Source organism: Crocodylus porosus, unplaced genomic scaffold (assembly GCF_001723895.1).
Source record: "Crocodylus porosus isolate Cpor-Errol unplaced genomic scaffold, CroPor_comp1, whole genome shotgun sequence".
In the NCBI taxonomy this organism is placed as follows: domain Eukaryota; kingdom Metazoa; phylum Chordata; order Crocodylia; family Crocodylidae; genus Crocodylus; species Crocodylus porosus.
In genome coordinates, this window is record NW_017728914.1 from 18,347,986 (window position 1) to 18,360,638 (window position 12,653).

At 38.3% G+C, this 12,653-nt stretch overlaps 1 protein-coding gene across 1 annotated transcript; it reads left to right on the top strand.

Annotated features, from left to right (window-relative positions):
• The first annotated feature begins 716 nt into the window (after nt 1-716).
• On the top strand, nt 717-11,944 carry IL12B (interleukin 12B). Its single transcript, XM_019535379.1, has 8 exons — nt 717-1,274; nt 2,790-2,871; nt 4,123-4,407; nt 5,502-5,619; nt 6,615-6,808; nt 7,532-7,683; nt 9,485-9,606; nt 10,945-11,944. Exons 2-8 carry the CDS (start codon nt 2,790-2,792, stop codon nt 10,952-10,954), a joined length of 963 nt encoding a protein of 320 aa, XP_019390924.1. The 5' UTR covers nt 717-1,274; the 3' UTR covers nt 10,955-11,944.
• Nucleotides 11,945-12,653: the final 709 nt, after the last annotated feature.

The following is a 12,653-nucleotide window of genomic DNA, read 5'->3' on the forward strand; positions in this document are numbered from 1 at the left end:
AAAGAGGGTAGGAGAGGACCAGCTCTGGCATTCAGTGGAGAAGTGGAGAATCAGATGATGAAGGCTGTCAACACTGGCAGAGTAAAGTCTGGAATCAATAATGTGATAACATAGGTCCGATGGTTGTGTATAAAGTGTCAGCCATGTGAAAGCCACTGAATTATCCACCCAGAAGTTACCTCTACCATGATTCCCACAAAATATGTGACAATAAGTAAATGGTCCATATGACAGTGGACTACCTGCTGTTTTTTAATGTCAGTAATAAGAAGCATATTCTTCTTCCAGGTTAAGAGCTTGCACGTGCAAAGCTGGTGAAGTCTGTAAAGTCAACATAGACAGAATGGCATTGTTTCCTACTATACAGACCAACACTAGGTGTAGGAGCAGCAGTACTAAGAATAGTAATAGTAACAGTGGCTGTTTCTAAATACCTGATAGATGCCTGAAGATATTTTCGTTCTCTTCTCAAAAGAATCCACTTTGCTCAAATATTTTGACTTGGGACAAGCAAAACATTTCATTCAGCCCCCTGTAAATTGGTTTAGCTCTTTTTTTTAACCTTGTACACTTGTATCAAACTTATATACATTTTTTAACAAAACCTCATTTTAAAAGGAAAAAAATGAAATGTTTCATTTTAAAAGTTTCAAAATGAATAGGTTTCACTATTTCAAATTTTGTTCCCAATTTTTTTTCCAACTAAAGTGTTTTCTGAGTTTGTCAGGGATTCACACAAAATTTTGCTGGATTGTATACTCAAAAAACCAAATATCCCAAATCACAATCCCTTGCCATTACTGAGCTGTAGATTTAAATTAGCTTTGGTAATTAGGATTTATTTAATATTTTTATCATGTCTTTAATACTTTTCTTTCTTTTTTCAGAATATGAAGTATTATCAAACAGGTGGAAGTTTATTTAACACTGCGTTTTCCTCACTGGAATAAACAGACAGTGTAAGAAGGAGGGACAAAGAATGAGAACAGGAAAAGAAATGCCTCTGACATGGCATAAAGGTCATTAACATTCTCTCATTTCCTCATCAAATTTACCTGGGACTCCCAAACGTTTTCTTATTTTCTTACTTTAGCTCTATCACTATGTGGAAAAGGAACTTCAGCCACGTGATGCAATTCTGTGGTTTGCGGTGAAAGAAAAGTATCTCTTTACTTTCAGAGTTAACAAGTATAAAGGCGACTGATACCTAGTTCTCTTCAGATCCACAGGACTACACTCCTTGCCACTTCAGCTCTGAAGCTCTATTTGAAAAGGTAAGAAATCCTTCTTATTTCTCTGATTTGAATGTTTCTGTGTTGGATCATCAAAAAACATTAATAGATTACTTCAAAGGGTACTAGTTATATAAAACACAGTCATGCCCCCAAAAACCCAAAGATCTCTCAGTCTACTCTCCAGTTAAAGTAAAAAGTCTAAGAAAGTCTATTTAAATAAAGATAGTTATTGTTAGATTCTTCTTAAAAAGGGTAGTTTATATACTTATGTAAACTGGGGTATGTACATACAGTATATCTTTAAAAATATAGTTTGAACATGTTCATATTTATACTGTTCACAGAGATGAGTTAAATGTATATGGTCAGATTCTTAATTGACATAAATTAGTGTAGCTCTACTGATGGCAGTATAGACATGCTGATTTACTTCAGATGATATTCTGGCCCATGGCCCACAGGCCAGAATACACATTCACATTCATGGCCCACGGCATACACATGCTGGTCCATGGCCTACACAAATCACATGGAAGGCTCAGATACATATGTTTGGGGTAGATCAGAATAAAATTTCTTTCTGATGAGAATTCTGACAAAAATGAAAAAATAATAGCTTTCAACAGAAAACTGTTTTCCATAAACACTTCAAACCTGAAAACGTCTCCCCTGAAAACTAAGACAAGCTATTCAGTGTTAAAGCTTTTCATATTTTTGATGAAACCTCGATATTTTCCATGCAAAGCAGACTCTTGAAAATAAACATTACTGAGTCAAAATTCTGGGTTTGCATAGCAAAGTAGTTTTCATGAAAGAATATTGACCATCCCTAAATGTGATGACCACTGATATAAGAACCTAGACATGGAGAGAAATAGATATATTTATAGCGATGCTTCATAGTAGCTAGGGTCAGGAGGGTCCTGAACAGATCATCTAGCCTGACCCCCTGGCACAGAATGCTGGGTTCACAAGACCCCAGCATTCATTCATGTTATATGAAGACTGTATACTTTTAGACATAATACGGATTGTATTTGATCTGTTCATGGATACATGGGCACACACAAAGGTACCCACCAGAAATAACTGTTCTAAAGCACATTGGAGACTGAGATCTCAGAAGCAGCCATAGAGGGCTTTCTCAGAGCACCCTCACTGCCTTATTTCTGTGCTTGGAATGAGCAAGATGGGCTGGACAGGATGTTGTTAGTTAGCATCTCACTGGTATGTACTGCCACTGAAGTGTAAGCAAACCCGCAGTAAAAAACACTGAATAAGATCCTGATGGAGCAAAGTACTTAGGCAAGAGCTTTGCTTTGAGAATGTGGCTGGTGTCCTTTGCTTACCATACACATGTGAAGAAGCCCACTAAACTTAGCCAAATATCTCTTTTGACTAAGGACTTAAAACAGATCAATTGGTTGCAAGCATGCATTGCATTTTCCTATTATACTGCACAATGCTGTGTATACTGAGAGCATTCAATCAAGAATATTAATGGATATAATTTTTCCAAAACAGGCTGAGTGTAACCTTTTGTTTCTCCCACAGATGGCTTATCTAGTATTTGCCTTGCTTTTCTTATTTGCCTTTACAATCCCTCTGGAAGCAAAATGGAAACTGAGGGAAAATGGTAAGCATTTTCATTTACTGAAAGCTGCAGCTGGTTGAGTAGTTAAAAACAAACATGTTCACAAGTATGGTCATGAAGGAAAGTTCAGATTTTGGCTAGCTACAATTCATAGACTCGTGCTTATTTTTGTGTGAGAAATTGGGTGACAGTTGAGTATTCATGAAAAAAATTAGGAGATCAAAAATGTTGTGACTTTTAGCAACGTGATTATTCATCTAATAATTTGCATTAGAAACTGCCTTATTCCCTATTCACTCTTCTCCCGTTTGAAAAGTTTCAGTCTTGCAATCAGGAAGCAGAAATGATATCTTATGACTTAGGTAACTACCCACAAATAAGCCAGGAACAGCAAATAGTCAAAAAGAACACTTCTTTTTAAAAAAAAGAAAAAAAGACAGATAGGCAGACCAAAGTTTGAAACATATTCATCCAAACTATTTGGCAAATAACTGAACAAAATACACTAGGACTACATTAGGACTCTTCCTGCTAGTGGACTCTTTCAAGATTATTTCATAAAAAGCAGTTTCTCCCAATATGCAACAGTCAAAGAGCCTCCGAGAGTTACAGAGGGCATGTCTATCTTTTGGAAGACATGTACTGCTGCTGTGACTCTGGGATTCTCTTCCTCCCAGGCCCTGTTGACTGGGACCATGCTGCCAGGGCATCTAGAAGTCTTCTCCTGAAAATTAATGCAATGTCATGTTTGGGTTATGAGAAAGAGCAATACATACCACTGCAGCCTTGCTCCTTGATTACTTTCTTTCCTTTTATCCCCTAACCCTTCTCCAGCATAGATTTTGGCACAGCACAGGGATCTTCATTAAGTCCAGGATGGAGCACAGTGCTGTAGAAATGTTTCACTCCCCATTTTATGAATAAAGACAGATCCATATGCAGGCAGGGATGAATAGGTCTTATGGTCCTTGGTGTCCATCTGCGTAAAACATTGCTGCTTTCCCACTTCACAGAACTAATGTCTCTTTACAAAACTGTCTTAAATCCCTGAATCAATATTGCTTCTTAAGTGAAAATATAATTCTTTTTGATCCCAGTGACTTGGATGCACTTTATATTTATGGTTAAAACTTACTTAAGACTTCCCAGTAACAACGGAAATTTGTCATGTTATTGAAGCCAATGTGAATTTTATTATCCGTTTCAAGGAGAGCAGGGCTGGACCTGTACTTTAATTTCACTGGTTCTTTGAGCTTGAGTAAGCCCTAACATGCATTTCCTGGCAATGTTCAGTTTATGTCATAGAGTCCGAATGGAGTGATGAGGCACCAGCCAAACATGTGGAGCTTACATGCAATGTATCTGACAACCAAGCCACTTCTGTCTACTGGATGAAGGACATGGAAATAAGAGGACATGGCAAGACATTGATCACTGAAGTCCAGGAGCTCCCAGATGCTGGCAACTATACCTGTCACAGTACTGATACACATGAGGTCCTCAGCTACAGCTTTCTTCTAATTACTAAAAAAGATTCAAATGGTCAAATGATCAAGTCAATTCTGAAAAGTTTTAAAGGTAAGGGGATATGGCAGTGGGATGTTATTTCTGTGTTGATTGTGTGCTGTAGCAGAGTCCTACATTGCAAAGTAAGAGAGCTCACTGGAAGGTAGTGCTGTACATGATCTGCACAAAAAGATGGATTATGACAATCCTTATCACTGCACATCTGCCATCACAGGCTCCTTGTACATGGGTTGCTGCTGCCACAACACACACTTTTGCTGCCACAGTGCAAGCTCCCCTGGTGCCACCATTTGGGAAGCCCTTCTAAATTATCATCCAGTGCTCACTCACACCATGTTACACCACTGAGGAGGGTAATTCTGCTCTGCCAGTGCTCAACTACATCACTGAGGCTCAACTACATCACTGAAGATTTGCCTCTAATTCCGCTTCATGAAGCAGAGCTAATGTGATTTGACTTGAATCTGTGATTGAGACAGGATTAAAACGGTCATTTAGGCTCAGCTTAACTCACTGGACAATGCTATATTTCACAGAGCAGAGTATAATTTCTTTTTCTTGACTAAACATTACCTGAAATATAGAACCCCTTTGTTCTCAGTTAGAGTTCTGTCCTGAGAATGACAAATCTATCTTTGAAATGCATCACAAGTAGCAATGTAAACCAGTAGTGTAACAGGGGTGGGCGACCATGGCACCAGCTTGGGGCACCCACTTAAAGGAGGCACACAAATGGCAGCCACTGACTGAGCCACCAGGGAAGTTGCAGCCCCTGCTGCTGCTTCCACCTGGCCTTGCAGACACTGGAAGCTATGCCTCCATTTTAAATTGTTTGATAGATAATCAAAGACATGAGAGACTCCCACTTCTTGGAAAGTTGTAATTTTTTTGAATGGGAAATATGCTGGAAAGCAAGACCCTATAAACAAGCAAACAAGTTCTGGGGAAAAAATGACAACAGTGTATCCTCAAGGTTTACTTCCAGACACTCAATACTTTCCTATCAGATGAAGAGTTATATGCTACACACTGTTGCTCCTAAGAAAGGAGGCAATATCTTTCAGTAGACTTGAATTATTGTTGTTTCATAATATTCAGACTTCTTTTAAGACAAAACCAATATCATCTTCTCTTTTTCAATCTAGAGCCAAACAGAACCTATCTAAAATGTGAGGCAAAGAATTACTCAGGGATTTTCATATGCTGGTGGATGACAGAAAAGGAGAGTCCAGATGTGAACTTCACTATCAAGAATCTAAAAGGGTACAAGCTTGTACTTTCCTTAACCACCTCATTTGGGTAATAAGGTCAAAACACCTCTCTGTGTCAGCTTGTGGAAAAGATACTGAGAAGATAACCTGCCCACAAAGCACATGAATGGCAGAAGGAATAAATACCACTTCCATCATCTCACCTATAGCTTCCCTGACACTGAGATGCTGTCTCTTGTAGACCTATTAGATTACTTCATGAAAGTCTTATTAGAAGTTAATTTGACTTGGAAATATAAGAAAAATGGAGCTGCTGCCATGCAGCTGGCGAGTGACTCTGGCAGTAGCAGGACTGTTCTTGCACACAACAAGGAGAGAAAGGTCAGGCTAGACATAAAAGAGGCCATCTCACTGGGTCCCTTTTCTGCAGATCTTCTGGCTCTGTGACCCTGGAAGGCTGTGCCCACTCCAAATTCCTCATGTGCACATTTCTTCCGATGGAGGGAATGCTCTGCAGGGACTGATGAGGGAAATACTGTGAGGGGAACCTCCTGGGGATTTCCTACCTCCCACCACTTTCTTGTGAGTTTCTCTAAGACATGGAGTACTGTGGCCCTGGTTATATATGTTTCTTAAACAGGAAATAACTATAGGCTTTGTTTTTTCTGTATGTAGAGAACAATTAAAACACATATTTTTATTACCTTATTTTTTATAGAAACCATTAACACTTCACTCATTTCTTCCAACTAGGTTTGGGAAAGGGGCTGAAGAGTGGCATTAGCTATTAGGACTGCCAAATGTATCCTTAAGCAGTGTCAATAAGGAAGATGAGGTCACATGCTATTCTCAAACTATGTCCAGAATCCCTAGTGACACGATTGCCTCATTTCAGAAAGATGTGGAGGCGCACAGATGTAGAGGCATACAGATATGCCAACAAAGTATTATCTCATCCACTGAGACGAGGTCACTGCAGCATTCTGATACATCGCTACACTTATAACTCAGTTGCATTTCCATTATTTCCCTCTGTTCCTAATTCAGATCTGAAGGAGATGTAACCTGTGGCAACCCTGAGATTCATCAGAGTGGGTTAGTGACAGTATATTCATCCCAGTGCCAGAAAGAAAACCACTGCCCCTTTGCTGAGGAACACGAGCCCATTGAAATGTTCCTGGAGGTTATTGATGATATAGAATATGAAAACAGTTCCACCAGCTTCTTCATTAGAGATATCAGTGAGTGAATTGCAAGGCAGTTTTTTCATTTTTAATTAACTGTATATATGCTTATTGAATTCAATAATTGTTACAGATACTGGATCAACGGCTCTGAAGCCTGAAGCTTTCAATTTATTCACAGTACAGTTTTGGTATAGACAGCAGGCCATGAAGGTTCTCACATCATCCCCATAGTGCCAGTGTGTGCCATATATGCTCAGAGGAATCTTCCTGTGAAGCTCCAAGGGATTCATTACTAGTACACTGTAGTTGTATTCTAGGTTTTTGCAGTCCCCCATTTACAGGAATAGAGGAAAGTAAAATCAGGAAGAAGGGGAGGAAGTGGGGAAACAAGTTTCCCACTCCTCGGTTTCTCAGAATTCCCTCTTGTCCTTTGCATATTGTGGTAGGGACTCCACTAGAAAGGACACGAATAGGCAGGCATAGAGCAGAGACAGAAAGAAATTGGCTGAGAAGTACAGCTCTCCAAGTTCGTATCACATGGTAGTAATATTCCTGCCTCAGCCCTCACAGTCCCTCAACATTTGAAGGACTCTTACCAAGGCAGTGTAGTGAGAGCGATCCCACTTCCATGGAAGAGTAAAATACCTCAATACCTTAAACCTCAAGCATATGCTTAACCTAATCTAATATGCTCTCAAAGCTGGTTAATGGCATCTCTTGCAATATTAAAACTGTACGTTCACACAATGCTAATGGTGTCTTTATTTTCTCTTTCAGTAAGACCTGATCCTCCTCAGTGTCAGTATCTAGCCAAAGACAACAAAGTGACTTGGAAATACCCCAAAACATGGAGTACACCAGAGTCTTACTTCCCTTTGACGTTTAGAGTCAAAACTGAATCTGCAAAAAAACACACAAACAAAGTGGAGGTGAGGCCAGGAGTTCTTGTTGCTCTTGATTATAGTCTATTTTTTATTATCTGTACTCCTGTAGTACCTATAAGCCCACTCACAGACCAGGACCCTACATTGTGTTAGGTTCTGTACAGGAAAAGAATAAAAAATTGTTCCCTGCACCAAAATGTTGTCACACGCTGCCTTTTCAGAATTGACTCAGTTCCCAGTTCTTCTAGATGGGCATCCAAGCAAAATTGATGAAGTACTGGAGACAGATCAGTCTCAGTATTTCATTGGTGGGATCTGTAATTCTTAGAGGTATCTCTGATATAAACCCACTGTCCTAGTCAGGTCAATTTCCTAATAACTTATAAGGAGTTTTGCCTGAATAGGATAGGCGAGTTTGTAGTTCAGAAAGCATCTTGAGAACTGCTGCTGTGAAAGACTGTGATTTAATGTAGCATACTATTAGTATTTATTGATGTAATCCCTTTCTACCCGCCCCTCAAAAAAGACCATAAGCATTAATTGTGGATCTCAGGCATGTTTTTGTAGCTTAGAAGATGTTATGACATTAAAATTCTATACCATCACATGATCTCTGCTATATCTTCCTATTTTACCCTATCAACCCCATTCAGTTTCCCTTGTTTGACTCAGTTGTGAGGTTGTAAACTCTTTCTGAGGCATTTACTTATGTCTTTGTAGTGTCTGTAAAGGTTCCATCCTAGTTGAGCCCTCTAGATGTTGTTACTCTGATCTTCATTTGACCAGTTTCACTGAGAATAGAAATTACCTCACCCAATAGATCATATGAAAGATAAAATCTTTGTTATATCTTTCTTATTTTTTCAAACGTTAGGGTAAACTTTAGGGATATCTTTGAGAGACGAAGTTATACTGTGAGTGCTCTACTTTAAGGTTGTACCAAGCTGATCTTATTTTCTCTCCATCACAGGAGAAGAGCGGATCTTGGTAATGAGTGATGAGTAAAAGGCAATCGGGCATAGGCTGGGGCTGGGGAAATCCACAACATTTCAACAGCAAGGGAACAAGAAGCCTAAATAATTTTTCATTGAACTGCTTGCGTTAGTTGCACAAGGATAGCTCAATTTTCTATACAGGTGCTTCGGCAAATCAAAAAACAATGATTCATGTTCCCCAGCCATAGAGGCTGGAGGCTACTTTACTTTTTGTCAGCTACTTCCCAATATCCAGCAGCACATTATTAATTAACATTAATTTAAAATCACAGAATAGATTTGTTTCCTTTTCTGCATCTATGTGAGTTTAAGAACAACATTCCCAGAGTGACACAGGAAGTCAGTAGAAGAAGTAGAAAAATAATTGGATCTGGTTACTCTCCATCCTGGGCATTAACTAAGGAAGTTCATACCAGCAGATGGCGGTATCTCATTAGTGCTGGCTCTTTGAAAGGAGTAAAGTTCCTATTGAAGATCCACATTTCCATGCCACCCTTAGCAATGCCTCTTGTAGTCACCACACCCACCACAGGAAACTCAGATTATAGAGCAGAGCATTTTTAAGACCATTTTTTAATTTTACCTCTAATATTTCACACACTGAAAGATGCAGTTTTTGCTTTGATCACACTAATATAAGCATATTTTCACTTTTAATCTTTTCAGGAAAAAAGATTACTAGAGGCTTTGAGCACCCCTAGATTACAAGGAGTTTGTTGAACTGGTAGCTCTTCAGTGTCATTGTAAAAACAGACATGGTTATATGCTCTTTGTGCTCATTAGAACAACATAAAATTTTATATTTGAACGTGTTCTGCCTGTTGGTCTAATAGGATGTGTTTTTTTCACAGTTTTATGATGCTGATGAATATTTTATGAATCTCCCAGAGACTAGCACCCCAGACAAGATCTTCGTCCAGGCCAGGGATCGATATTACAACTCACCTTGGAGTGATTGGTCTTTACCATGCAGGTATAGCTTAAGGCAGCATTTATTACACTGGCATAGGAGACTGTGGGTGCATCTACATGTCCAATTAATTTGAAGCAATAAACTCTGGAGCAGTGCACCCGTGACAGCAGCAATTTGAGCTGGGCGGAGCTGTTGACTCCAGGGCTGCTCCTGCCTTGCTCTGCCCCAGGTTCTGGGTGGTGGCATTGGGGATGCCTAGGGCACAAGTATGCTGAGCTGTTTGGCTAGGCAGCAGGCAGGAGTCTAGCCCCCCTGCTGCTGGGCTGACCAGGCACAATTTATGCCCATGGTCAGCACCTACTGTCCCCAACGGTACCATCTTATTTCAGTGTTAATTAGTTTACTGCAGCCTAATACTGTCACACATGTAGATGATGACCCTTTATTCTGCAGCTAATTAGTCTACTTTGCAGTAAAGTGCATGTGTAGACACAGACTGTTTAAGTGGGAAGAAACAGCTATATACAATTATATTCTCTAGCATAATCTAGCCTTCTCATATAAAAAATAATTAAGATCTGTTTAGAATAAGATGGAAATACTACTTTTGAGTTTACAGTTAATGAATCAGCTTTCTACCTAACTACTTACTTATACTGAAGTACTTGAATAGTTGGCTATTGCTAATATAACCTACACTAGCAGTGTTTATCTTTGTCTTTTTCTAGTGAGTAGTCTATATAAGAGGCTTATGAGTCACTTTGGGTTCTGAGTTCAAACTCTGATGATGTCTAAACAGGGTCAGATTATATTAGCAGAATGAATTAGTATGAGAAAATGGAGACTATATTAAAAATGGAAGTAATTTTTTTCCATTTAACACTGCTGTATTTTGAAAACAGGATCAAGATATAGTAGTGATGATTCTGACATGAATAGAGGCTGCTGAATAATTTTTAAAAGAACATAAATTTTTAAACTTTTGAACCTGTTTAAGCTGAACAAGACCCAAATCCCTTTGAACACAGAATTATTTTTGTAAAGCTTGCAAGTACCTCTATAGTTCTGATCATATGAGTAACTCTATTGTAATTATGCACAGAAAGTTCCACTGGTTATGCTGGTCAGATTTTCCAAGGTATTTGGGCACCTATGGATGCAGATAGACCCTTTTTAAATTTTCAAAAGAGCCATAGCAGACACCTATCACCCAATCAAATAAGCTAAACCCTATAGGAATTTGTATCAATAGATGCTTATCTTGGAAAGTTGGGATGTATGTCATTCACACCTGAACCAGCTTGGCATTAACTGAAGGCAAAGTGTACTGAAAGCTAAGAACTGCCTGAGAAATGCAAAGAGAATATTTGTTTCAGTTTTCTTTGTCTTATTTTCTAGTTATCAATAAGAGATTTCAGAGAAATGGCAGAAGAACAAGAGAGAAGGAAAAGAATAAAGAATACAGGAGCTTAAACACAATTGTGCAAACAACCTGCCTCAGAAATTCCTAAGAAGTCCTGATACATATTTTTGTAATTAATTAACATGACAATGATTATGACAGTTTGCTCATATTCTATATTTGAGTGGTGCTGCTGGAATATACGATGTCTACTTAACATTTTTTAACAGGTTTGATACATGGAAACACCACCAATTATTTTGTTGGATTCTGTATGTTGTAATATTCCATCTATTTATTTATTTATTTATTTATTTATTTATTTATTATTTGTTTGGTACATGTTACAATGTCACATGCCAGTATTTTTTTTTTTACTGAAATGCTTTGTGTGTTAATTTAGAGAAAAGGTAACTTATTATGAGAAGACATAATTTATCTATTTATTATTTATAATGCCTATTTATGTATTTAAAATTTTAAAAATGCGTCAGCATGGAAATCCTTGGCTGTGTGAAGCAGCTGTGTGTTGTATTTCAAGGCCATACCCATCATCCAAACTGATGGCAATTAAAGAGGAAAGTAGAAGCTTGAGGAGCTAATTTTTACCTGCTGCATTTTGTCAGCTGCATTACAGATTTGCTTACATCATGTTGATGCCCGTGTGGAGAAAACAATGAATAGCTGTTGCATTCTGCAGCTACTACCATTAAAATACCAACCAAATTCCAATGGGAGCTGGATCAGCTCCCATTGGAAGCAGTGAGAGTTTGGGCACTGGCTCAGGTCCTGAATGGTCTGTGGTTTTTTACAGAGATATAGCTAAACAGATTTCAAAGGCAGACATCTATATTTAAAGATTTTTAGAAGATTATTTTTTGCAGTTTATTTATATATTATCTTGTTAGCACCCCAGGGTGTGTTTGGCTCTTTTACAGAACTCCAGGGAACATCTGGTCCAACACCAAATTGCTTACAGAGTAAGACTCTAATTTAGAAAAAAAACCAGAAGTATGTGTTCAAGGTCACCCTCGTAGGCTCAAAGTTATGTAAGTGTCTAACTTCCTATTGACTGCTAAATACCTTTGGGATTCTGAGCCTTAAGGCTTGGTCCAAAGTCTGTTGGAGTCAAAAAAGGTTCTCATTGTGCACATGCTTAATTTGTTTTCTACATTAGAAATGGGAAGTGATTTAAGCTATTTAAACCTTAAAACAGGATGTATCTGGTATTTCAGAAACTTACTGCTAATATGTACCACTGATAGTTATTGAAGTTGAGATTATGTATCTATTTTGCTTTTGTTTTAAATATAAGATCTGCTTTTAAATTGTTCTACAAATGAACTAATAAACTGTATTCGGAAAGAAAAAGAAAAAGTGATTGTCTTTTAGCCTAGATAACTCGTACGACATATGTAATAGTATAACAGAATATCTTTCATTATTATTGCTTTCAAGGCAGCTTTAGTTTTTCTACTGGGTCAAAGACGTATTTGTACTTAAAAACCATATGAAGCTACACTGCCCAGTAACTTCTGATAGTCAGCATCCTTTGTTTAAGACCTGTGCCAAACCCTAACAAATTATTAGTGAATTTTTCTTGTTCTCAGTCTGCACTGAAATTCATTGACCTCTGTGGTCAGAAGATTTGTAACTGAAACTGGGCTAATACAGATCTTGAGGTATTTGAGGTTTCCTGTCTTTC